This window comes from Hippocampus comes, unplaced genomic scaffold (genome assembly GCF_001891065.2).
Source record: "Hippocampus comes isolate QL1 unplaced genomic scaffold, H_comes_QL1_v1.1 scaffold156, whole genome shotgun sequence".
Taxonomy (NCBI): domain Eukaryota; kingdom Metazoa; phylum Chordata; class Actinopteri; order Syngnathiformes; family Syngnathidae; genus Hippocampus; species Hippocampus comes.
This window is the reverse complement of record NW_017805744.1, coordinates 640,438-667,173: the sequence shown is the minus strand read 5'-3', so window position 1 is coordinate 667,173 and position 26,736 is coordinate 640,438. Positions and strand designations below refer to the sequence as shown.

The following is a 26,736-nucleotide window of genomic DNA, read 5'->3' as shown; positions in this document are numbered from 1 at the left end:
AGCCATCCATCCAGCCGCACCAACGCCGACTGTCCAACAGCACCGACATCTCCACTGAACAAAACGGGGTTGTGAAAAATGCTGCCCATTACAGGCGCAAAAAACACAAGCGCCCCAGGTCTGTCCAGCACCGATAGTCAATGGCGCCGACATTCCTCCCAATCAAAATCTGTGCTGGTACAGGCGTGCTGCCGAGAAGGCGCAACCACCAAGCACAGATACTTCTCCTTTGACGAATGTCGTGGCCAAAAAACGCTGAAAACAGTCCATATCAGGTCCACACGATGAAACAACAAACAAAATGTGACAAAAAAAAAGACAAAAACAACAAAAAAGAACAAAAAAGCAAGGCTCTTGAAGAGCACTTGCAGAAGGCTGCCTACTCGGGCGCCATCTTGGGGGGGGGGGAAATTTTGGAAGTCAAGAGCCGCCACAAAGCGTCATTAGATATTGTTCGGGCCTGCTAACATGATAAGCTGTCCACTTTAGTAACCGCTGTCCCTCAATGGGTTCATGTTGGCTGTAATTGTCGGGGTGAAAAATTCGGGAAAGGTTTCTTTCGGCTTCCAAAAATCAAACAAACCAGGGATTTCAGGCCCACCCGGAAGAAAAGCTAACAACGAAGACAACTTTAGCTGTCAACCCCTCCCTTTTCACTGTGAGCTGTTGCTATAGTTGCAAAGCACAAAGACCTTCGTCAGTTCCGAAAATCAAGCAAACCAGGGATTTGACGTCCACCCAGAAGAATGGTGAACGACGAAGATGACTTTGGCTGTCCACGCCTCCTTTTCACCGCGTACTGTTGCTATGGCTACATCACTGGTGATTAGGATTCTGGGGAGAGCTTCACACTTAAATACAGACGTGCTGTTGTTTCCCGTGTCCTCGTCATTCAAGAAGATAAGCATACAACACCACGGACTTCTCCCTGACTGGTGGGCATCATGACGTCTCTACGCTCTCACTCATTGCAAGCCGACAGGTGCTCATGCATGCATTGATAATGCAGCGTAACTAACCTCAATGCTCTTACTTTATTTATTTCCAATTTATAAATACACCTTATAATACTCTCTCTTTTTCGTTAATGGATGCTACAGCTTCTTGTTGCTTTCAAGCTTAGCTTGTAGCAGACGTGTGCACATTGCAGCGTGACGTCTTTGATCCACTGGTGAAAAGGACACTTTGATTCACTCCTCTTTCATCTATAACTGCTTCAGACAACAAAGTGTATGCAGGAAAGTGGTTAAGATTGCACGGTTGTCTGTGTCTCATGTGTTGTCTTGTATTATTTTGTCATTTTTTTGTTAACTTTTCTTTTGATGGCGGCGCGGACACCCGCAGCGGCTCCTCTTGTTTTATGTTGAGAGGGAAGAAATTTCATCTGTGCTGTGCTGTATGTTACACACACAGCACATTTGACAATAAAGTTGTATTCAATTCAATTATAAAAATCTTACGGTAAAAGTTTAAGTCCAATCACATGATGAACAGCTCCCATCAATTCTGTTCATCACCACCTTTTTCTTTTTTACGCCAATACTAAATTTGTAAGAGTCCTTCTTGTGACTTGTAGCAATACCATCCAAATGTCACTTAATGACAGTATGACTCTGCAATCGCTTTCTTCAGTTTTATTTGATTATACAGTGCATCATGTCTTCACAAAGTTACTTTACATGAATTTCCTGTGGACTGAACTCTTCAAGGAGTCACCCAGGTGAGTGTGAGACAAACAGACACCAGCAGCTAATGGATACCGTTATAACTGATTAATTAGCAGCACAGTTCCCTCTTATCACATTTCACTTCATCATCTAAATAGGTTTTTGTGTGTGTGTGTGTGTGTGTGTGTGTGTGTGTGTGTGTGTGTGTGTGTGTGTGTGTGTGTGTGCGCACAGGCGCGCGCAAGAGTGTGCAGATTGACTACTGCTCTGGTTTCAGATGTTCAGCAACTTCAACAACTGGTGTCGTCTAACGAGAGCTGTGAGTCAGAGATCGGCAATGTAAGGAATAAGGGATGAGGGGTTCGCCGTATTTAATGTCAAGTACGTAAGTAAGCATTATCCAATCTTATTCATTTGACACAACCTAATATCCATCAATCCATTTTCCGATCCGCTTTTCCTCACAAGGATCGCGGGGGCGTGCTGGAGCCTATCCCAGCTGTCTTCAGGCAGTAGGCGGGGGACACCCTGAACCGGTTGCCAGCCAATCGCAAGGTACACAGAGACGAACAACCATCCACACTCACACTCACACCTCGGCACAATTTAGAGGGTTCCATTAACCTGCCATTCATGTTTTTGGAATGTGGGAGGAAACTGGAGTACCCGGAGAAAACCCACACAGGCCTGGGGAGAACATGCAAACTCCACATAGGGAGGCCAGAGCTGGAATCGAACCCGGTACCTCTGGACCGTGAGGTCAACGCGCTAACCACTAGGTCAACAACCTAATATTCTACAGCAAAAAAAAAAAAAGTCACTCCATAGTGCTGGAAGAAATTTCAAAAGCTCGTCAAACTAAGTGAGAATTTTCTGGTGTGTAGCCTCCCTCAGCAGTAGCGCTTTCTGGCATGCACTTTATGTGTGGCCACACAGGGCAGAATTGCGAGATACAACGTGATGCAAAATGGTTGTCCATTGTGTAATCGTTGTCATGACATGTCAATTATTGGCATTGTTATGGGGAATTTGCACTTTCGTCTGGAGTTGCTCACTGCAGAATCGATGCAGGGTGAGGGTGGGGGTCTTGGGGAAAGCGGGGAAATGAAAGTCAATGTGGAGAGGAAAAGGTCAACGTAATCAGGTGCGCAATTTTGAAAGAAAAGAGGAGGAGGATTAACAAGCAGGTTTAAAGAGTGAATACAGCTCCATTCTTAATGTCGGAATGTCATTATTTTATGTGGGGAACTTGAAATGGAAACCTCTCATGTAACATTTGATCTGATCCAGGGCGGTTTGCAATTGCCAAGAGCAACCTTGATTTGAAGTGAGAGGTTTTCTACAATTGCAAGTTGCAGCGTTCTCTGCTTTTTTGGGTTCAAATGAATCGATGTTACCTAGAAGTTAGTATTTTAATATGGCAACGTTTGGCCAAATACACAGGCTTGGACATCCATTGTGCTTGTTGCTTTTTTTACCTTTCTTCTTTTTTTTAAATTTACTGGCGTTGTGTAACACTTGCTGACATGATTTGTCTGACTTCACTTGACTTTGTGTGGGTTGAGTGTCCATCAGTGCAAGCAGGAAATGAGCTCCTAATCAAAGACAGACACTTGTTTCTTTCCACTCCTTCCCGATTGCGCGGACACTCTCTCACTCTCATTTTTGGACCCGTCGCGTCACAACTGACATCAGCTGTTTTCCTTTTTCTGGAGATTTCCTGGTGACGTGAGCATGTTTTATCCTATTCAGTCTAAGAGGGAATCGGAATGACTCACAGACCTATCTTATGTCCCTCTCATTTTTTTTCAATAGTTTCAAGCATCATGATTGCTTCATTCTGAGCCAACACAGACAGATGCGGAATGTACAGTATATGTACATGAATATGTGATACGAGGGCCCTCCCTCGTGTGTTTTGCTTCTCTTGCGTCAAGACACCATATGATGGAAAGCCAGTGTACAATGGCCGCGGGGTATGGATGTATCATCATATCCCTGACTGAGCATGGCCCTATCTCTTACGGATTACACTTTCCTAACGTTTCCTAAAGCAAGTAAAGGAGCTTAAATCCTCTCCAACACACGCAATCGCATCCTTACCATTGAAGCTCCCGCCATGCACTCTAGGTTTAATGAGATGGAATGTAACTGCTGTTGCTGTATTAAATGCAGCTCTGTGCCTTGTAATGTAAGATGTCAGATGTAGGGGATGAATTGCAAAGCAAAATCTACAACTCTACGGATGGGTTGAATGTATGAATCAATATGGGCCAATGATCTTGCTGAACCAGCAGATGGTGCTGATTTTCACCATTCTCTCCAGTATGTATTGAATATTGGTACGCAGACTTACGGGTGAGCCGACTGATGATTTTTCAAGATACGAGCCGTCACTGTGTTGAAGCAGAAATTTTAGATATTAGTCTATACGATGGCCGAGAACACGACTCAACTCATAACAAACAGCAATTCAGTAGCTTGTGAAAAACTCTCCCAAAAAAAAAAAGAGGGTAATTTCCTGCTTCAAGCTGTTTATTGAGTTGAGGGTCGCGGGGCATGCTGGAGCCGATCCCAGCTGTCTTCGGGCAGTAAGCAGGGTACACACTGAACCGGTTGCCAGCCAATCGCAGGGCACACAGAGACGACCAACCATCCGCGCTCACACTCACACCTAGGGACAATTTAGCGCGTTCAATCAGCCTGCCATGCATGTTTTTGGAATATGGGAGCAACCCGGACTACCCGGACAAAAACCACGCAGGCCCGGGGAGAACATGCAAACTCCACACAGGGAGGCTGGAGCCGGATTCGAATCTACGACCTCTGCACTGTGAGGCCGACACGCTAACCTGTCAACTAGCAGCCCCCCCCTTCCCCCCCAACCTATTAAAAAGTTAATTCCACAGTTGCCCTAAATTGACAGCAAAACTTGTCATGGAGAATACACCAGCATGTATCAGCTTTTTAACAAAAATGATATGTTTAAATCAAAAGAAACGAACTTACCTTTTAAAATAAAATAGTCAAATCCAATTTCTTAAGTAAGATCAAATTATGATCATTTATTTGCATTCCTATAAAGAAACAACATGTTTTGGTGGCCGAATGTTACGCATGATTAATTTCAGTCCGGTGACCTGGTTCAATCTTGTTGAGTTCAACGTTTGAACAGTCAAATCTTAAGAGGACATTATAATGGGAAAAGTCTACATTCAAGCATTTGAGGATCAGGTCTCGCTTTTACGACTTGTAGTGTAATACATATGCTAAGCATTATAAATATTTAATACGAAAAAGAAATCTAACTCTCAGAGTGGCAAAGAGCACCTTCACCATCACTCCACCTTGCTCTACTCATTTAGCTCCACTCTGCTCTATTCACTTTGCACCTCCTGGCCATCTATACCTGTTTGTCATCGTAGTAGCCAGCGAGGTCCTTTTTTACTCCCAAGTAGACGTTTACATTACAGTGGTTCTAAATCGACAAAGTGAATCGCGAAAAGTAATGGAAACACGAGGGTTTTTGTTTTTTTTTTTTTTTGGTCAAATGGTGCGCGCAGCATAAAAAACGGATGTCACTTCATTTTCATGCCACAAGAGAGCTCGATTCCTCACCCCAGCGAATACCAGGGGTCGGCTAGTAGGTCCTGGCTCACATAAAGCATATTTTGTTTTATCCGGAAAAATGGCAACACACACCACAGCTGGCATTTAGCTACCTGTCCAAATACAGAGTCCACGATGGGCAGCAAGTCGACAGGCTCCAACTCCTCCACCTGCTCCCTTACGGTGACTTTCCTCTGCCCTCCCTCCATCATCTGCTCCAGCCTCTCTTCCAGCGTTCGCCCGTTCTCGGAAGCCGTCTTCAGGAGGTGGACGCCTTTGTGATGGTGCTCAAGTTGCGCTGTGGACACTTGGATGTCTGCTGTGATGCCTCCTCCCTGCTCATCGGTGCGCTTCCTCTGCTTCTCTACCTTCTTCTTGATGGAAGCCTGAACCTGTAGTGAGAAAAGCGGTTGGAGAACCGCAGGTCAGATTTGCATTAGTCTTAAAACACTCAATCTTGCCTTTTTACTGCTTTTAATAAGGCGTGGAAATGAGGGACCTAACATAATCATATACCGTGGTAACACACTTCAACGACTGCCTGGGGGCCAATTGTGGCCCATTAGTGTTTTTTAGTAGCCCTCAGCGTATACTGAAATTAAAATTTGACACTGCCTGCGTCATTTATCTTCATTATAATACGGCAATTGGGAAGCCTATCTAATAAGCTGATATGAGCTCTTTTAAAATCTGCATTTTTATCTAAAGCATTAACACTGTTGAACGGAAGACAAAATTAATGACGTTCAAACACCCCCCCCCCCCAAAAAAAATGGGCAAACTTATCAGCTGCTGTTTGTCAGGTTTTTTTTCCCTCTTAAGTGAAACAAAATACAAAATACTAAAAGACAATGTATTGTAAAACCTTATATATGTATTGTTTATCACCACTGTGCCCAGGTTTGAAATAAGGTCAATACAAATAAAACCAAACAGTTCAAATAAACTATTGAGATGGAAAATCTAGTCTGTCTGAAACATGTTTTCACTGTCCAACAAACGTAATATTCAGTGACTGTGTGTGCGGAGGATATGGAATAAACACACACCTGTTTGGCGGTCCTCTCCTGTGGCACGCTCATGGCTGCAGCACCGCCTCCCGCAGCCGCCGACTCCCGAATGATCATGAACATCTCGATGTGGCACAGGCGCATGCACCCTCTCTCACTACTGAGCTCGCCCACCCCCTCCTTCTCCTGTTTCTCTTCGTCGCTCTCCGCTGTTTTTATTTTGAAAATGCAAAAATCCCAACACAAAGTCAGTTGAGAGGTCAGTCAACAAGGTCTTTTCCCTCAGCAATCGTCGCACTCAAGTTCAAATCTGAATGTTTGTTCATCCTTCACTCTGTGGGCCTGTTCCGAGTTGAGCGCTTCCTCCGCCACTGCGCTTTCTTCTGGGCAAGTTTCTCTCTTCGTAGCTTTTTATCGTCAGCTTTTGTCTTGGCCCCAGGATTAAGTTCCTGCACCTCTGCTGCCCTCACTCTCTACCTGGCTGCCTTTTAGGTGACACCCTATACCTCCTGCGCTTTACGTCTCACCCTTTCTACCTGTAGCACGGCGACCTTGTTCCTTAACTTCCTCCTCTTTTTCAACATGGCCATTTAGGGATACCACTCACTTTACCGCCACAGTAAGACATCCTGCCTGATGTGTGTTTTGCACCCTCAAAATACAAATTCCGGGTACGTTTTCCACCTCCACACTTTCGTTTTACCTTGACAGTAATCCTCATTAGGGTTAGAATGGGGTAGAAAATTTCCATTCCGTTTCCATGGAAAATTAAGATCAGGAATTTTGGAATATTACGCAGTGGAAACACTCCATGCAAATTATGTGAATTTACTGGGTAATTTAATTGAACTGTATCATACTTTAACATTTTAGTGTGCCGTAAGACAAACACAGAGACCGAAATCCAGGCAACATAGAGTATAGGCTTCCTTGTCCACACGTGAGGCCGTGTGCTTGAGTTTTTTTCTCACACCACTCGAGTGGCGGTGTATCAAAAGTTTGTTCTTAGCTCGCATTTCATCTCACAACGTAAAGCAAAAAAATCGACCAAGCGATTCCGCCCAACTCAACTTGAAAAACTCTTAAATTGGAGCACTTGTACACGTAAATCAAGGTACTACTGTATCGGTTTGAAATATAGTTGTTGTTGGTGTTTTTTTGTTTTTTTTTTAGGATTATGCTAAAACATGTTTTCTAAGGGTGTGCATCTCTCCAGTAAAAGACGATTCAACATGTATCTCAGTGCATGGGGTGCAATATGATTCAAGGACGGTTTATTTTAAAGTGGAATGATTCCATTTGGCTTGATTAAATGGGATTACGATTTGGTTCGATGTGGTATGGCTCGATTTACCTCGCATTTTTTTAATCAATCAATTTTGCGAGGGTTGTTAACAACACTCTTCTGTATTTATTTTTATTTTCACTTCACCGGGACATCAAGTTTTCCTATTAAGGCCAACCTTCAATTTAGTAAATTGCTGGTAATTCCAATATGTTCCCAAAAATGTCCCCTTATTTCCCATGTAAAGTGTCCAACTTCCTGGCATTCTGATTGTACCCTAGATTTCTCCTTTCGCTCTACATCTACAGTATCTCCCTTCAAATCCTCTTTTCATATCCAAAGCCTTTGTTGGGACACAAATTGGATTATTTCCAATTTGCTTAGGTCAGTTCTCCATTTAGTTAGATGGCACACACTGGGGATGCTACGGTGTTTATGTGTTGCTGTTGTTATTTTGCATGTAAACTCAGCTGCTATCAGATCATTTGTTTTGGCTCAAACACGTCACCTCAAAGCGCTGCTGCATGCATAATCTCATCCTGCGAGCACCACTGAGCATACACATGTGCACACAGGTGAATGTTTCATCTCTATTTATAGCTTACTCACACAAAGCCAACATTTTTTTGTGCTTGTTCTCCCACTCTAACCATTTTTTTTTTTACTGGACTGACGAAACAATCAGTTTTCTATGTCTGTACATAATGCAATCAGTGACCTCTTGTCAGGAGGCAATGAAGGCGTTTGTCTCTTGCCTTTCCTTGATTATTGATGAGGCAGGGGAGATAAAAATCCTGAGCCGAGGCAAAGATGAGAGCTATATTTTCAGAAAACAATGACGTAAACACACAGATTATCACGTGTCTGTCGACAATATCCTGCATGAGTGAAAAATGCAGCGCAGCATTTGAATCGCGTGCATTTTCAGTCAGTGGGAAGCACGCTATATTGATGAATGTACAATCAACCAGCAGTGCGTATCATGTGATATTTCCGCAAATCTTGAAAGATTTAATCTATTGAGCATCTAAAGTATGTGTGGTTTGCTTTTTCTTTGGCTTTGTTGTTGACAGGTTGGGTTTGTGATGCGATCGCAGAGTTGTACCATTGGAGAAAGTATATTTGTGTTGAACTTTGAAGGTTCCACTATACTGGGATTGAAAAACGGTCATTATGGTCTGGAAGTGAACATGTAAGAAAATATGGTTTTAGCCTGTCTTTTAACGGCACTTGCTAGGTGTTTGATGGGGTTAAGGTCAGGGCTTTCAAGTTCTTCCACACCAAACTCATCCATGAAAGTCTTTACGGACCTTGCTTGGCACACTGCAACCATAAAAGAGCCGATCTCCGAGCCCTATCATGCCGCCTGTAATTGATCAGCAAGGGCTCGTATTACTGTCTTAACTGGACTGCAATGATATCAAATTAGAGTTCAGGATACTTTGACTAACCCTGCAGGCTAATAAAAGGAGACTACAGCCAGCCATGAATAATAAACACGTTCTTCTCATTATTTATTTGTTTGTATCACAGTTGACAGATTATCCAATTGGCTCTACTAGCACGAAAGTTATTTATCAAGCTGACGGGAAAAGAAGCTCTGTACGTGATGTGTCAAATAAAGTGACATCTAATCATCTGATTAACTTGGTCATAAAATATTCACAACTGTAGGATGAAACAGTACCTAAATGGTAGGTTCACCTCAACAATGGATTTTGGTACAACTCTGTCTCTTTTGTGTCATACATTAACACACACACACGCACGCACAAAAATAAAATATTGTCTGCTTATTAAAAAGGATCAGATCACTGAAAGTAGTGAAAAGTTAGTTCTGGTCGCCCTCTAGCGGCAAACTATAGAGCAGCACGAATTCGCAATGGATCTCTCGTGGCAAAAAGCAAAACATGGAAAGCCGTTTGAGCTTTGTTCAATGTCAAGCTTAAAATACATGAACTAGTCCGCTCTTTGACCTCATTAGTAAGACCGTTTACTGCACTCGTAGACATATAACTGTATTCAGTGCTAAGTAACAGCTTGCTGTTAGCAGAAGTAGCCTATCTACTTTGGCACATTGTTCCAGCGAGTCTGGCTTGTATTTTGATGCACTGTGTTGTTCTTTCTGTTGCGTTGTACAGAACGTACTGTATGTCCATATCTCTTTTCGTCGTTTCCGACCACCAAGCCCCGTGCATCAATAGAAAGCATGTCCGTGTGCGTTACTATTGGCTGCAGACGTGTTGGGCTGCGCCCGACATGCCGGCCAGGTGGTGGGCGTGACCAAACAAGGATAAACTGCAGCAGCATTGCTGATATTTTTTGACAAATAGATTAATTACATGCACAATAGGAAGAGACGTCATGCATTTTCAACGCCTGGCAGACCACACGCCAGCAATATCGTCCAGTCTCGTCAACGAAAACTCACCTAGATCTCGTCATATTTTAGTCACCCAAGAGCCACGTTTAGCTTGTCGTCGTCTCGTTATCGTCAAGGGAAAAAGGGCGTTAACAAATCATTTCGTCAACGTTGACGAAAACAGACTAACAGTTTTTCCCTCTGTGCTCATTTCTGCACACTGACAGGACTAGAACATGACGAAAAACTGTGCAGTAGTTGATGTGCACACAACTATAACTAGTGGTGAACCAACCTGTGTCAACTAGGAGAATTTCACACATTTACTACAATACTGGTAGCACACTGTTGTCAGTTGGTCCATTGTCACATCACGTCCTACTAGGATGTCAAAGTTGTGCCATGAGTGAGGACTACTAAACTAGCCCATGGACCTCCATCTGGACATCAAGGATATCAAAGTCATCCTCAAACAGCTTTTTGAGCATTTATTGGGATACACAATTACTAATGAGACATTTGTTCTCCTAGTGTGCCGAATTGTCAGAAAAAAAAGTGTAATCATGCATGAAGCTTAAGCTTGATATCATAAATTCTCAAATTGCAATTCACAACTTGTAAAAATGACACAAACCAGGGAGTTAAAAGCTTTAGTTGCAGTTAAGTATTTGAATAACAATGTCAAACATATAGTGTATTCATATATTGCACCAAAGTGAGTCCTAAAATTAAAAGGTTGTTCTAACACGTCACGCTTATTTTATGTGCTCCTTCTTTTAATGTTTTAGAAGTGTATTCCATATTCTATTCTTACCTCCAACAGCAAACCCTATCACGGAAATCGTCAATGTCCAAATCAAAACAAAAAAAAAAAAAAAAAATTGAAAAATAGAATAATAATTGGCTGGCCGCTATACTTTTGGTCGCTTTCATTGGGGCTCATTTGGATGAATTTCTGAGGAGGACTAAGTCTAATCGTGCATGAGTATAAAAATGGCCAACTTCCCTTGCAATTTTGAGCATGGGTCCTTGGGAGATTTTTTTTTTTGCGTCCTCTTATGATAAACATCTCCACCAAATTTCGCATCAGTCAGTCAAACAGGCGTCAAAGATTGATTTCCCCCCTCCCGACTGTCAAGAAAGCACTGCTTTGTGTGTTCAGAATGGAACTCTTAATAGACATTTTCATGAGGGTAAACAGTTTTTTTTGAGCATGGTGAGGCCCTCCAATGGCAATAAGTAAAAACGGTGATTGCAAGAGGGCTTTTGCACCACCCAGTGCTCAGGCCTTAAATTATCCAAACCGCTTGCGGTATATCCTCACGAGGGTCGCCTTTGTACTTTGTTGTGCAGTTTGTTTGCTTTTTAATATCCATTTTTTAGCTTTGCACATTACAGTGAACCCATGCTATTCGTTGGGGATAGGGACTGAGGCATATCAGCAAAAAGCTGCAAGTAACTGATGCCCCGCTCAAAAGGTTTATAATATACTTTACTGCCCAGAGATGCCAAATGATGGTGGCAAAGGACTGTTTTTGTCTAAATAGTGCTCTTCAACTCACATTACACCGAGATGCCAACAAATGGCAGAAAAGCAATACTGTTTCTCATTTTTCATGCAGTTCTTCAGTGAATAACATACTGTAGTATAGGTTAAAACAAATTGACCAAATAGGGCAATTTGCAAATGCCAAAAGGCAAATATGTGGGATTTCACTGTGTTATCCTTTTCTTAACACCATTACATTGACACAGAAAACCTGTTTCAACATCTTGCAGCCAAATGTGCGGAATCATCTATCCCCAGTGTGGCGAGACAATGGTTAGCGGCTCCCAGTTGTAGCCGTTAATAATAGGCCAGGGATTAAAGTATGGGTAAACTGGTTCGTCGAATTTGGCATCGTAGAAGGTAAACAGGTGGCTCATGTCTCCTGCGTCATAAAAGGCCACCTCACCGCGGCCATAGTCCAGATAGATGCCCACCCGCCTTGGGGGCTTGGATGGATATAACAAGCTATCCTGCTCCGTGTCCGTGCATGCTTCGTACTCGCTGGTGCCATCTCCGTTGTCCCTCAGCACCAGGGTCCAGAAACCGTCCTCGGGGCAGAGGTTGATCTCATCCTTCCTGTTGACGGAAGCTTGGGCCACACCGAGACCCCATGCCGTCTTGGAGCCCACCTCCACCTCCCAGTAGTGTCTACCCGAGGAAAAGGCCTCCGAGCCAAGGACGATGTTGTAGCGAGTGAAGCGTTCTGGGTTGTTGGGCAGGTTGGGCTGAATTTTACCCACCTGGACACTGGTGCGACATAAGGAGACCCACAGGCAGGGGTAGGCCGTGTCCGGATCCAATGACACTGCGGTCACAGCTACAAATATGAGGGAAATACATTCACACTTGCATCAAAATACTTGTTTGGGCTGTGTGTGTGTGTGTGTGTGTGTGTGTGTGTGTGTGTGTGTGTGTGTGTGTGTGTGTGTGTGTGTGTGTGAATTTGTACCAGGCTGAAAAACTGCACTCATTTTCCTCCAGGTTCTGTACTGCAAAGGTCCCACAAAGTCTCCTGACTGTAGATCCACACTCACCTCTGGGGGGCGCTCAAACATGCTCTCAGCCCTGGAAAGGCAGAAAGAATGACTCGGTATTCCAATGGCTGATGAAAGTCAGATTAAAAATGTTATAGCAGGTCATCAATCATAAAACACAAAAATGACACTTTATTACAGCGATGGTACTCACCCGCCAATAAAATCTTTAATCCCCTAAAATAGAAGAAAATCAAAAGAGGTAGGTTACATCACTTCCTTTGTACTCGCATGATGCATCAAATCCACTCGCGTCAACATTTTGACATCGCTAAACATTTCCGCTGTCTCACTTTGAGTTGCTCAGGGTTTTCTTCCTCCGTTAGTTTGAGGCGGAGCTGGTCGGCAGTGCTTTCCAGCTGACTGATTTGCTGCGTGGCCTCTGTGAGTGCCCCCTCCAGCTCGGCGAGTTTCTCCTCCTTTTGCTTCTGCAGTTTCTGCTTGATGCGATCCTCCTCCTCCTGAAGGAACTCTCTCAGATGGTCAAACTCTGCACTGACCATCTCCTCCAGATCCCCTGCTCGCTCCTGAGCGGAAAGAGGTCACACATCCAAAACTTAATCACAAAAAAGCCACGCTTGTGAGGATAAAGTGGTTCAGGTAGTGGATGGAAGACAGTCACTCAAGGAAAAGAAAAAGAAAAACAGTCTATAGAGTTAATTCTTGGATGATTACCGCGCTGAAGTCTCACGAGATTTCATGATGGCGTTCAGGGCAGCAGTTTAAACTCCAAAGTTTTCTGCAATTTAAGTGGCACATCCAAAGTATTGGAAATTGTTCGCCCTTATGTCATATGACTCTAGAGCAGCATTTCCAACGTTTTGTGAGCCAAGGCATGTAGTTCACATTAGAAGAATCTCACAGCACACCAATAAACAACAGTGTCACAAAAGGTATTTGTTCAGGAAACACGATAATCTTGTCTCAATTTCCTCTCAAACTGACTTACTTTGTGAAATCTGGACCAGTTTAGTTGAATACAAAGCTGGTACTTGCAAGAACTCACAACTTATTCAGTAGAATGAATGGCAACAGGTTTATTGTACTGCCATCTAATGCAAGTGCATTTAATTGTTCAGCCTAAAGGCCATTGACATTGATACATGAACAATGATAAATTTTTTGAGGAAATAATTTGAGACCAATCAAGTGAAATTGGATAATCGGTAATAGCATTGAATCACTAGTTTGAAAGTTCCTCTTGATTTCCCAATGCGGTATATCGCAGTGCTGTCATACACAAAATGCTGCATTTGCGAGATGTCCTGTATTGGAAACACATGACACCAAATCAGTTAAAAAAAACAAAAAAAAAAACAGCAAAAAGAAACACACAGACAGGAAGAGGAGAAGTTGGCAAACTTCCCCTTTGTGTTGTTTACTCACATCCTTTCACATACAGAAATAGAAGTGAAAATGTGAGAATGTGCAATAAAAATGGGTCAAACAGCAGAGGGGCCAGGAAATTAGGTTTTATAATTTTTGTGAAATGTTGGAGCTTTGAGCAAAGATAGTGCATGTGGACTTATCTGATACTTTTCAGTCAACATGTTACTTGTGCTCATATCTCTGTTTAACACATGTGCATACACATACCACATCTTTATTTTCAACGACGGAGGAAAAAGCAGCCCAGACTAACTCAAGTCAGTGTGGCATATGCAATTCTAAATACAGTCCGTCCATTTGGCTTCTGTGTGTATGAGTGTGAGAAAGACAAACATGACTTGACACGTTTTTGTATCACCTGTAGTGTGTGAAATGTAAATTTCCATTAGCATTTTGCAAGGGCGTTCTTGTTCCAAATATCACAGCGTTTTGTAATGGCAAGGTTTTTAATGTTGTGCAATGAAGAGTGAGCTGTTCATTAGTGTCTCTAATTAATATAGATGGATGTGTCTTACTATTATGAGGGTGGACAAGGATTGTTGTCACCGTCCAAAAACTCATACCTTAATGAGAAGGATTTTTTCGTTTGTGTGTTTTTGGAAAAGTGAGGCGTCCTCCGACTGCTGCTGAACTCTCTCCACCGCCCGAGACAGTTTATCCTGTAGGGATGAAGAACCACATTTAAAATACTGCAGAAAGAAACTGGATTAAAGGATGAGCTCCTCCCGCCCCTACCTTTTTCTCACTGAACAACACTCATCCTTAATGGCACTCATGTGACACATGTCTGACCCAGAAACTCAAACAAAACAACCATTTCAGCTCCAGTTAAAAAAAAAAAAAAATCTATCAGAGTGGTCCAATAGGAGGAGTTACCAAACCTCACACTGGCCTGCAGAATTCCTGTAAGACACTAAAGTGGCTGGAGCCCGCAAACTGGCTCATCTGCTTTTGGAAAAGCATTCAAACCATTCCACGGTTTATGAAAGTCCTGTTTGTCAATGCCAAAAGAGGCATGTGAATGTAATTACAAAGTAGGGCAGGTTTTCAATCAGTGAAGAATATATGGCACACTCACTATTTTTATTTCTTAATTTTTTATTTTTGTAAAATTTCTAAGTAGTATTTGTTCAGTATTTTATACATATTGTTTTGTTTGTCATAAATTATATTGTTCTTCTACTTCTTCCTCTCATAACTTTGCTGCTGTGAAGTGGGAATTTCTCCATTGTGAGACTATTAAAGGTTTTCTTATCTTATTATCTTATATTTTTTTTCTCCAGAGAATGGGACTATACACATATACACTACTGGTCAAATTTGGACAAACTTTCTAGTGCCACTAAATGAAAAACGTTTGTATATTCTGTATGTATGTATATAAATACTGTACGTGTATGTACATACTGCAGAGATACGAGTGTAAGCAATGCATAGATCAGGGTTGTCAAACTCATTTTTGTCGCGGGTCACTTTGGGGTTATGTCTTCCCTCAGAGGGCCGTTACGACAGAGAAAATAAATAAATGTTTATTTTTTATTACTTGTACATGACAAATTGATGGATAACCAGTTCTGAAATCAGTCAAATCAACTACAATAGTTTGTTCAATTATTGTTTGAGTGAGTGTTAACAGGGTAACAAAATTATTGCAAAATCTCAACGTTATTTATTACACATGACAATTTGACATTTAGTGACAGATTTTAGCAAGGATCAAGGAAGTTGACACGAATGATTTGCTTTCGCAGGCCACATAAAATGATGTGGTGGGCCGGATCTGGTCCCTGAGCCTCAAGTTTGACACCCATGGCATAGATCATCACTGTTTGAAACCTTGTATGTCCAAATATTGTCAATTTCATATTTTTTTCACAAAACAGTACGATTGGTTTGTCCCCCTGTTGTCTGTTATTTTTATGCATTATGAGCCAATTAAAACTGTTGGAAATACAGTACCTTTATCTGCCTGCACCAGCCAATCACAGCGTTATTGAAAAAAAGGTTGGCGTCTCCACGATGAATACGTCAGTGTTTGCATGCGAGAGATCTGCACATTTTTGTGTGGCATTGTGTAACGTGGCAAGACATCTCATCTCAGAGGTTGATGTGAGAATAACTAAAGATGTCAAAATACATTTTGATGACCATTGATCGCAGTTTTAGCACATTAGGTGACATTTACTTTCCTACATTACGCGTTCAGATTGTCATGGTGTGTCACTGTGCGGCAAGTGATGAGGGCCATATTACAAGCCATTTGAACCGTTTCATACAATTTCCATGGGAGCCACAAACTCTTTGGAAATCTAAAATGAAGGGACATATTCTTTTCCTTTTTCTTGTAAATTCTGTAGCAGAAAATTGTTGAACCGGGTCAAAGAGATATGTCAGCACATCCACCATATTGTATGTGGCTCTAATATTAGCCATAAATATGGCAAATATTGTAAAATTTAGCTAGAATGACATTGTCCAATCAAAAGCAACAATTCGGTATTAATCCACTGAGTTCTTGCTTGATGACACACCTCCAAGGAGCAAGGGAGGGAGGCATCTTCACAACTTGCTTTACTTTGCATCAGAGCGAGGCTGCTTCGTGCGCTGGTACGCCCAGACAGGCGCAACATGGTCCCAAACACAGCAGACTATACTATAACACAAAAATTAAGTTACGGCTGTTTTTACACTGAGCGCACAGGCGATACTCGACCAAAGTAGGGCCTGAAATTGTCTGGTGTTCCCCAAACGTTTTTCATAAATTATGTACCGCAATGATTCTCAGTTTGGTACAAGTACAAGTAGTGGCACGTGGCCTCCCTCTTGTGGCATGTGAATGAATCACTGAATTAAATCCATGCATGCATTTTCGGAACTGCTTCTCCTCAAGGGTCGCAGGCATGCTGGAGTTTATACCAGCTAACTTCACTCACAATCACACCTATGGACAATTAAGGTCATTCAATTAACTACCGTGTATGCATAATACAATATATTTACATTAGATTTAAGTTTGGAGGTATGTTTAGGGTTTGTTTAAAATGTTTTTGATCCAGTACAGCACTTTTTTTTTTACTTTTAATGCACAGCACTTTATTTTTCAAATGCAGTACTTTTTGAAGTTACAGTGTCTTACCATAATATTTATATAAATAGATACCTTATAGTTCTCAAAGGCTTCGTTAATGGGGATGACGTTGTGCGTCTTGTGGTCCCGAGACATGCCACAGACCAGACAAATAGGCAGCTGGTCGTCTTCGCAGTAAAGTTTGAGTTTCTCCTCATGTTCCTCGCACATGTCAATTCCGAACAGGCGAGGCCAGTGTCCGACGGACGAGGCTACGCTGCTCATGCTGGACCCGGGCTCCCGTTCCTCCAACTCGTCCGGCGGGCCTTCCGGGTCCCACCCGGGCGGCGTCGGCGCCCCTGCTCCTCCCGCTGCAGTGGCGGCGGCAGAGTCCATGGCCTGAGCTCGACGCACGCTGTCCACCACGTTACACAAGAGCGAGTTGGGCCGCAGTTTCCGCGCGCAAGTTTTGCGGCACTTGGGGCAAGTGGTCTGCTCGTCCGCTTTGGCCTCCCAGCACTGAACGATGCAAACCTGGCAGAAGTGGTGTCCGCACTCGAGGATGACAGGATCGCGGAAGATCTCCAGACACACCGGACAGGTGAGTTCCGACTGGAGTTCTTCAAGTGCGCCGGGCTCCGCCATTGTCTTCCTGTGTGCACATATTCCTCATTCGGGGACAAGTACCGACTCGACTTGTCCCTCTCGCTTAACGCTACAGTGAGTCTGACTGCTCCACTTGACTACGCGAGAGGTGACTACAGGACCCAGAGGCAGAAAAGGCGTGGTCTGAGCTCTAAATGTTTTTTTTCCCCTCCCTAAATCCACACAGTCAGGAAGACGCGCAGTAACAGGCTCGGCAACTGCTCGTGTTGTTGCAAAATCCCTCACAAGCAACCATTAGCGGAAGATAATTACTGTAGTACAACTTGTTAGGTAGTGTGCATGCTTTTTTTAATATATAAATATCAATTTACACTCTCAATTCGTATTGTATATCATATAAATAATACAATAGGACATTAAATACACAATTGTGCAACCCAAGTTGTGTTAAATAACAGAAATTATGATTTGCAAATCATATTCAACCTATATTTAATTGAATACACTACACACAAAAGATTTAATGTTCAAACTGATCAACTGTTGTTTTTAGCAAATAACCATAAACTTAGAATGTTATGGCTGCAACACGATCTTAAAAAAATGATGGGACATGTGGCAAAAAGGACAGGAGAGGGATGCTCACCAAACAGCTGTTGGAACGTCCCACAGATGAACAGGCTAACTGGCAACAAGTGGGTGCAATAATTGGGTATGAAAAGGAGCTTCCCTGAATCGCTCAGTCACTCACAAGGTAAACCGGGTTGAGGGTGACATCCTTGTGAACAACTGCGTGAGAAAATAGTCAAACAGTTGAAGGGCAATTTTCCTCAATGTACAATTGCAAGGAATACAGGGATTTCATCATCTATCCATAATATCATCAGAAGGTTCACAGAATCTGAAGAAATCTCTGCACGTAAGCAGCAAAACCAATACTGAATACCCGTGAACTTTGAACTCTCAGGCTGCACTGCATCAAAAACCGAGATCAATGTATAAAGGATATCACCACATGGTCTCAGGAACACTTCAGAAAACCAATGTCAGTAAATGCAATTTGGCGCTCCATCCATAAATCCATTTTAAAAGCCTCAAATAAAAGGCAAAAGCCATTTATCAACAATACCCATAAACACCGCCGGCTCCCCTGGACTGGACACTGTGGTGAGATTGAAAATGGTTATTCTCACAATCTCCACTAGGAGGTGCTAGCAGACTTGATTACAGTCCCACTGCTTGTTTTATGCCAACGAGTTCGATTGAACGCATGGGCTGCTCTGCTGTTGTTGCCCGTTTAATCTGTTAATAAAAACAGTTATTGAATTTCCACGAATTCATGACAAGCACAAGATAATCTAAATTGGACCGATGCAAAGTGGAAAACTGTGCTGTGGTCTAATGAGTCCCATGATCAATTAACCTGTGATCTTGGCTTTGTTAAGAGTGGTTTTTCCTCACAGAGCTCTCAAAAAAACGGTCAGGCTAACCATCTTCACCTTTGGAGTGGGTACACACACGCATACTATTACTTAACATCTGAAACTTTTATGTAAATGTAAAAGGAAACACGAGGGAAAAAATGCTGCGTGCTCACTGCTCCCATAGGGGCTTATTCTCCTGTTCACGCTTGAGTCAATTCCCCATGCTTCTGACACACCCATCAGGCATAACTGGGAAATTTGTGCGCAACCACTAAAGAAAGAGTCGCGATGTGGTGAAGTCTGAGGATGGCCCTAATTTCCGGATCGTGAAGTTGTCATGAAATATGTGAATTCCATAGAGATCCATTGACAAAATATGTCAGACTTTAAATGTGAAATTAACTTGCATTGTCAAACTTCGTATGTAGTGCTTGGTCCATCTTATTGGACATGAAGTGGGACAAGAGGCCAACTCAGTTTTTCAAACTTTTATTCAAAGTTTTGTAGTTTTTCCACTTTTGCAGGTTGAAAACGTCAAAGAAATGAATAAACAAATGAAATGGTTATCTTAAAAAGGTTAAGAAGTTTTACGTCTTGAAATGTGTTTTAGTCTAAATAAAATGTCTCACCTAAAGAAGAAATGTCACATTGTATATTTAAATCATGATTAAAGTTTTTATCTTAATTTTATTTTCTCATCTTAAATTATTGAATTATTAACATATGTCATAAATTAAACAGCTCAATATTCATTATTCTAATAGACACAGGGAGCAAGTCAAAATAGCCAGCTAAAGGGCTTCCTTCTGTAGTTCATAGTTATAAGCAAGGCTAAACCAAGTAAATAAATCATGAACCAGTTCTTCCCTTTTTCGTTAACTTAAATAAAGACATCCAGGTTTGTATCGATATGAATATCGCTAGAATACTTGGCCGTGGGATCTGAAGATTACGCATGACTCACCAACAACATCTCTGCACTGAATGCCAGTGTGTGGACACACCCGTTTTTATTCTGCCTCGAGATCTTCGTGCAAATTTCTGAGCCCGTAAAGTAAAAGATGCTTAAGTCTCGGGGAGAATTTGCGCCCTGACAGATGTGTCAGGGAATGCCTTGATTTTGAAGACTGCTCCACCCACAGTGCGCACATTTCATGAATGTGCATGAGTGGCACACTTAAGTCGATGGGAGAATCTGCGCAGCCAAAAAAAAAAAGTACGGCGCACCTTTTGTGACCTTTTGTGCCTCATACTGCGTGCATGGTGTACTCGAGAGGACCAACGCAGCAGAACAATAAGTACCATTTATCTTCGAGGCATAAAGAACTGAACAGAGTGACTTCACAACCAATTAGTGATGCTGCTAAAATGACAGATGATTATTTCATCCAAGGAAGCATAAACAGTCACTTCGAAGCCAGTGAGTGGCAGAATAGTCAAACTGTGCTGCAAGGCAACAATTAATTACAAAACCAAGAGGAATCTGGAGTAATACGTGCCCAACTGAGTCAGTGAAAATTTCTTTTAATACGTTTTATATGTTGGGTCACATTATTGTAAAGCGTTCTCATTATTCTTCACCAACCGCAACACAATAGACATAAAAAATATCAAGTGCAATTAAACGTTTACCAAAATTTCTTCCCGGAAGTCCTGCCATCCTTTGCAGAGATCTGCAAAGATGAACTGGATGTCAAGGAAGAGAATGAAAAACCAAAACTCTGACTCAGACATATGAAACTATGCGACTGACTGACACTTGGCTGTCAAAACATCTCACTCAGCAGGTTTTATTTGGGACTATAACTAATGACAAATCTCTGTTCTTCCCATCTTATATAATCACCAGGAAATACCAAATTATTATTGAAGGTTGTGTGGGGTTTTTTTTCATGATTCATTTACACGTCCAAAACGCTCTTTAGATATAGGACATAAATTCTCAAACGCTACCGGGAAGTATTATTTTTATTATTATTATTATTATCATTATTATTATTATTATTATTATTACTTATATTAGTGTCTTTGGAAAGTTATACTCTTCTGGAAAAATCCAATAAGATTGCGAAATCAATAGCTTTGCAGTCCATAACTCTAACAAACACATTCATTCATTTGTTAGGGCGCTGTGGGAAAAAAAAAATCTCAAACAGCATGAAACGCTTGAAAGAAAAATTCCAGTGGAGAAGAAAAAGCAGTCATCAAATGTGACTTCACGTCAGACGTATGATGACGCCACATTCTACTCGTGTCACATTCGACTCATGTGATACATCATGGTCACTCTGTCCTTTTACTTTGGCTGTGATTTCCCACGTGGCTGCCCCACGTGCTTGAAACAATACAGAAATCCCGAAATCTAGTGAGTGGAGTGGGGGGGCCGGGGAGTGTCAGAAAGAGAGGATTTCCCCACAAATGACAGAAATGGAAACAGACAGTGCTCTAGCATGTTTTTTCGGAAAATGTCTGGTTCCCACCATAAGGGAAGTTTTGATGACTGAATGTAATACGGAGAGTCACAGAGAGGAAACAAGACAGGACAAAGAAAAGCCTCTCATGAATGAGACAGTTGCATCATGCAACCTCAGCAAGACCGAAGATACGTAACTTGACACTCAGCCCTCCACCAAAACTGCCTAATTCTGGACTCGAGATGTGTGTAATTATCGATTAGTCAGTCAACTGATTGTTTGTACTGTCAATGATATGGAATTGTGTCATGGTTCAAGGGGCAATTCCAGGGGTGTAGTGGGCGTGGTACGCGGGGGTACGCCGTCCACCCACTTCTCCCGACGCCACATTCAATTTTTATTGAAATGTTTGTTGATCATCGTTCTAATGCGAGTTATGCTTCATAACGTTGGCCTGTGATTATTTTGGAGTATATATATATATATATATAGAACATCCCAGAATCGCGTACACCCACTTAAAAAAATCCCCACTACACCACTGGGCAATTCCAATTTTTTTACTCATATGTAGCACAATTTGGATATGCGTCCTGACAGCGGAAGTAGAAACAAACTCATGGCTCCGATATCTTTAGCTAGGGATCAGGCCTCTTCTGAATGTAGATAAAAATACATCACGCATTGGATTATGAACCAAATCGAGTGCACTGTAAAAATTAGCACATTTTAAACTCTTAACAACAACAAAAAAACAATACAAATTGCAGAGTTAAAAGTATCTTTCAAATGATTCAAAAAGCTGGACTGAGAGCAAACCTCTAGAGCTGAACTTGTAGCAAACAAAAATGCCGTGAGCCGTCATTCTTTTGGCTTGGAGGGTGCAGCGGAACCTTGACCTAAATGTAAAAATACAATGGAAAAAAGAACTATTTCATTGAACAATGAAATAAATATTTGCAAATTAACTGTCTTTATATTTCTTTTACCTGGTTGTAGGAAGTCACCTTCATCTTTACGCAGGACCGACTCGAAGCTGTCGTCTGTGATGCGTGAGCGGTGATTGTTTTTAACATTGTTCATTGTGGAAAATCGCTGCTCGCGTGGATGTGTGCATCCGAAAATTTCTCCATCTTTGGCCTACCTGGGGATGAAAGTCTGAATAAATGTACAACGTTTTGCCAGGCTGTCGGAGAACGTGAGGCATATTTTGAGTGACGAAAAAAAATAATAATAAGGAAACCTTTAGTCGTCTCACAATGGAGAAATTCCCAATTTACAACAGCAAAGTTATGAAAGGAAGAAAGTAGAAGAATAAAAAGTATAGGAGCTGCTGTAAAGGCAGCCAATCTCACGGCGCCATCTTCAAGTCATAATAACAAAACAAAATAATACAACACAACACATAAGACACAGACAGTCATTCAAACTTATTTGAAGCAGTTATAGATGAAAGAGGAGAGGATCATTAATAATATGACATATTATTAATGTTATTTTAATATTTCAAGATCACAGGAATCTTACACTTTACTACTACAATTAACAAACCAACAAAGACACATAATCGGCTTCTCGTCATACGTGCTGTGATCTTTAATCACCTGGTGAAAGGAGACTTTTAATCGCTCCTCTTTCACCTATTATCATCTGTGGATATAGGAATGGGGAAAAATATTGTATTGGTTTATGCTTATATAATTGTTCATGTTTTATCTCGTGTTCTGTAAAGTGCTTAGTTACAGCTGCAGCTGTTGTGAGAGTGACATAACAATGGTGTTTTGTTTTTGTTTTGTTTTTTTATTTACCAGCCTCAATGTGTTAGAAATAATTTAGTGGGTGACTTTTGTAATACACCTTGCCAAATTCTTCTGAGGTTAGTGAGCCAGTAAGAATATTCTATAGTTCCCAGAAGACACAGACTGCTGGTCAAGAGGGGAAGTTTGCAAACCAGTTGGGTTCCTGCTGTCTGCATATAAGGGAAAACCTGATGGCCCTCAAGTGTCTCTCCCGCAGACATTGTGCAGAATGTCTCATTCACACAGCATGTGCGTCTCCATTGGAGCGCTCATTATACTCTTTACCTGTTTCGACTGTCTGGTCCTCGGAGAGCTCCACAAGGACTTCTCCAAATGCCACAATTTCTTCTATAAGGGAACGCCACCGAAGGGTGTGAATGCAGCAGGATACCAGCCCATATGCCAGCGCTTTGAAAACCAGTACCGCTTTGCCAGCTTGTACCACCGTCAGCATCGCACACCTTTGTATTCGGCGTATATCATCAGCTCTGCAGATGGTAAACGTCCCAATTCCACCTGGATGTATGAGCCACAGGTAAGAAAAATAATACCAAACACTGTCTGTTGAATGCTACACAGTGTGTTTAGAATAAAGTCATATTCTAGTCATAAATACAACAAATGTCTGACAAGAGCCATTGTTTGTGTACTAGTAGAAATGTGTCTCATTATGATACATCACAGTTTTACAGCTATAGTAGGAAGATACATGCGATACTTCTCTGACAGTGTCAGTCTAAAGCGAGCACAGCTTAATTTCCCATACAGCTCCTGTGTTGGATCTCATCATTGTACAGTGAGCCCCCACGTATTCACGTTTCAGCGTTTGCCAGTTCACCAATTGACAGAATGTTTTGGAGCCCACCCTTCCTTCTTGGCTGAAAGAATTTGTGCTCAGGTCAGTGCAATAAAAGTATTACTTTGGTGCCGACCTGTAGCATCTTGGTGCCAAGAACTGGGATGAAGTGAACTGAGAACCTTCACGTGGACAAAAGTAGTCATTTGCCACCATATCGGGGTCTGTTGGGGCCAAGGAATTATGGTGACGTGATTTGATGGCCTTCATTTAGACAAATGTAGTACTTTGCTGCCATCTTGGTGCACATTTGTGCCGGGAAATTATGTTCAAGTTATTTAAGGAGTTTCATTTTGACAGAAATAATGCCTTGCCACTATTTTGGGGCATATTCCTGAGAAGAAACTACCGGTATGTTGAAGTGAATTGATGCGCTTCATTTAGAGCAGTGGTTCTTAACCTGGGTTCAATCGAACCCCAGGGGTTCGGTAATTCGTCTCAGGGTTTGACGGAGCCTCTGCCATAGAGGGTACGACACACGCGACTCAACATGTTATAATTAGTTATGGCCGCTTGGCCATCACTGGCTGCAGATGATCTTGAAATGTTATTAACTTTTTCTGTTTTTAAGAAATGCGTTTTTTTTTCATATCTTGAATTTGTAAAAAAAAATATATATATTTATTTTTCACTCATGAAGGGTTCGGTGAATGTGCATATTAACTGGTTGGGTTCGGTACCTCTAAAAAGGTGAAGAACCACTGATTTAGAGGAAAGAAGTATCTTGCCGCATTCTTGTGGCATCTTGGTGCCCAGGAAGTGTGTGAATATGAGTTTAGGCACTTCGTTTAGAATAAAGTAGTGCTTTGACACCATCTTAAGGCATCTATAGGCAATTAGAAACCTTTTAAGGGGGCATCAATTACATGTAGAATGTCTCTATTTGCAGCATTGTTTTACAATACATTATTTTCTCCTTGCATAACTTAGATCTCTTTTTTTGGGGGGGTGGGGGTTATACTGTAGTTATATTTATTTTTCGAGTCTAGATTTTGTTCTAGAAGTCCTAACATTTTTAGTATGCACCATACAATGACAATAAAGGCTATTTCTGTACCAAATGTACAGTATGTAATAGAATCTGTGAGTGTTTGTCCTGACTAAAATAGCAGATTATTTTTCAGTTCTTTTTCCCCATACAACTAAAATAAAGATTAAACGTGTGACTGTCGTGATAGTATGCCGTCCAATTAAAAAAAAAAAAAAAAAAGTACTGTATACTTATCTCTTGAAATTTTATTTACTATTGTCTGTTTTTAATAAATTGCTTTTTTTCTTAATATCTTGAATTTGTAAAAAAAAAAATATATATATTTATTTTTCACTCATGAAGGGTTCGGTGAATGTGCATATTAACTGGTTGGGTTCGGTACCTCTAAAAAGGTGAAGAACCACTGATTTAGAGGAAAGAAGTATCTTGCCGCATTCTTGTGGCATCTTGGTGCCCAGGAAGTGTGTGAATATGAGTTTAGGCACTTCGTTTAGAATAAAGTAGTGCTTTGACACCATCTTAAGGCATCTATAGGCAATTAGAAACCTTTTAAGGGGGCATCAATTACATGTAGAATGTCTCTATTTGCAGCATTGTTTTACAATACATTATTTTCTCCTTGCATAACTTAGATCTCTTTTTTTGGGGGGGTGGGGGTTATACTGTAGTTATATTTATTTTTCGAGTCTAGATTTTGTTCTAGAAGTCCTAACATTTTTAGTATGCACCATACAATGACAATAAAGGCTATTTCTGTACCAAATGTACAGTATGTAATAGAATCTGTGAGTGTTTGTCCTGACTAAAATAGCAGATTATTTTTCAGTTCTTTTTCCCCATACAACTAAAATAAAGTGCACTGTTATCTGTTTTTCAGTTGGCATTCTCCCACGCCAGTCCTGAAATGAAACCGTTCAACACTCCAGTGGATCAGAACGTGTTAGAGAGTCAAGCAGTACTTGAGGATTACAAGAATTCCAACTACACCAGGGGCCATCTCAATCCCAGCATGCACCAGAAGACCAGAGAAGACCGTGTGGCCACATTCACACTGACCAATGTTGTCCCTCAGCGGGCGGGCTCCAACTCAGGCCCCTGGAATTCCCTGGAAAAAGGAATGCTAAAGAAGTTCAAGACCTTCTGTGAGGGTCCGATGTACGTGATCACAGGTGCAATGCCTTATGCAAATGGCACTCGCTGGATCAATAACAGGGTGTCTGTCCCTGAGTACATGTGGTCTGCCTACTGCTGCCCGTCGTATAAGGCCAAGCTCCCTCGGGATGTGCGGCCACTGTTTCCAACATTCGCTGCTGTAGGCAGAAACGACCGCAACAGTGGCGAGGAGATTGTGCCAGTGAACCCCAAAGTGAGAAACTCATTGCGGGGCTACGATGTGAGGAAGATGCCTCTGGACACCCTTGAGGACATCCTGGCTCAAAGGTTGGCCATGCCCATCAGTTTGTTTGAGGGCCAGTGTCAGTAGCCATCCATACTGAAAATGACCAATTCTGTGGTCACTGTCTTTAATCAATAATTTAATCAACATAATTATGGTCAAAATTGCTTATTCCAATATTTACTGAATGGAACTGATGCTGAAAGGTACAGTTGTTCATTTATATTGATTTGATAATAAACCTAAACTGCAACGGACCAAGTGCTCACTTTTTTGTC

General features: G+C 41.7%; 3 protein-coding genes and 2 long non-coding RNA genes across 5 annotated transcripts in view; 2 read left to right on the top strand and 3 right to left on the bottom strand.

Moving 5' to 3' along the window:
- The window catches only part of cabp2b (calcium binding protein 2b), a 15,648-nt gene extending 8,978 nt beyond the window's left edge, over positions 1-6,670 (bottom strand). Inside the window, exons 1-2 of the mRNA XM_019884295.1 lie at positions 6,326-6,670; positions 5,390-5,668 (exon numbers count right to left, since the gene is read on the bottom strand). Coding sequence (XP_019739854.1) covers positions 5,390-5,668; positions 6,326-6,430 — 384 coding nt within the window. The 5' untranslated portion in view covers positions 6,431-6,670. The remainder of the gene's footprint in view (positions 1-5,389; positions 5,669-6,325) is intronic.
- The window catches only part of LOC109524419 (uncharacterized), a 19,751-nt gene extending 3,404 nt beyond the window's left edge, over positions 1-16,347 (top strand). The window contains exons 2-3 of the long non-coding RNA XR_002169956.1: positions 10,582-10,586; positions 16,335-16,347. This is a non-coding gene — a long non-coding RNA (uncharacterized LOC109524419). The remainder of the gene's footprint in view (positions 1-10,581; positions 10,587-16,334) is intronic.
- LOC109524417 (zinc-binding protein A33-like) lies at positions 10,409-18,051 on the bottom strand. Its single transcript, XM_019884294.1, has 6 exons — positions 17,066-18,051; positions 14,469-14,564; positions 12,810-13,043; positions 12,671-12,693; positions 12,432-12,547; positions 10,409-12,299 (listed from the first exon to the last, which is right to left on the bottom strand). The coding sequence occupies exons 1-6, from the start codon at positions 17,615-17,617 to the stop codon at positions 11,731-11,733; spliced, it is 1,590 nt and encodes a 529-aa protein (XP_019739853.1). The 5' UTR covers positions 17,618-18,051; the 3' UTR covers positions 10,409-11,730.
- A 3,914-nt stretch (positions 18,052-21,965) lies between these two features.
- On the bottom strand, positions 21,966-22,843 carry LOC109524463 (uncharacterized). Its single transcript, XR_002169968.1, has 3 exons — positions 22,660-22,843; positions 22,424-22,560; positions 21,966-22,315 (listed from the first exon to the last, which is right to left on the bottom strand). It is a non-coding gene; the product is annotated as an uncharacterized LOC109524463 (long non-coding RNA).
- Positions 22,844-23,206: 363 nt separating this feature from the next.
- Positions 23,207-26,715, top strand: LOC109524461 (endonuclease domain-containing 1 protein-like). Its single transcript, XM_019884381.1, has 2 exons — positions 23,207-23,750; positions 25,940-26,715. Exons 1-2 carry the CDS (start codon positions 23,445-23,447, stop codon positions 26,543-26,545), a joined length of 912 nt encoding a protein of 303 aa, XP_019739940.1. The 5' UTR covers positions 23,207-23,444; the 3' UTR covers positions 26,546-26,715.
- The last annotated feature ends 21 nt before the right edge of the window (positions 26,716-26,736 follow it).

Bases quoted from the DNA above. Each gene is read 5' to 3' on its own strand.
- LOC109524417 (XM_019884294.1), bottom strand. From the start codon at position 17,617: ATGGCGGAGCCCGGCGCACTTGAAGAACTCCAGTCGGAACTCACCTGT. The intron at 13,044-14,468 runs GTATGAGTTTTT...CTTTCCGCTCAG, and splicing joins AAAAAATCCTTCTCATTAAG to GAGCGAGCAGGGGATCTGGA. The intron at 12,548-12,670 runs GTGAGTACCATC...CTGCCTTTCCAG, and splicing joins ATTAAAGATTTTATTGGCGG to GGCTGAGAGCATGTTTGAGC.
- LOC109524461 (XM_019884381.1), top strand. From the start codon at position 23,445: ATGTCTCATTCACACAGCATGTGCGTCTCCATTGGAGCGCTCATTATA. The intron at 23,751-25,939 runs GTAAGAAAAATA...TCTGTTTTTCAG, and splicing joins CCTGGATGTATGAGCCACAG to TTGGCATTCTCCCACGCCAG.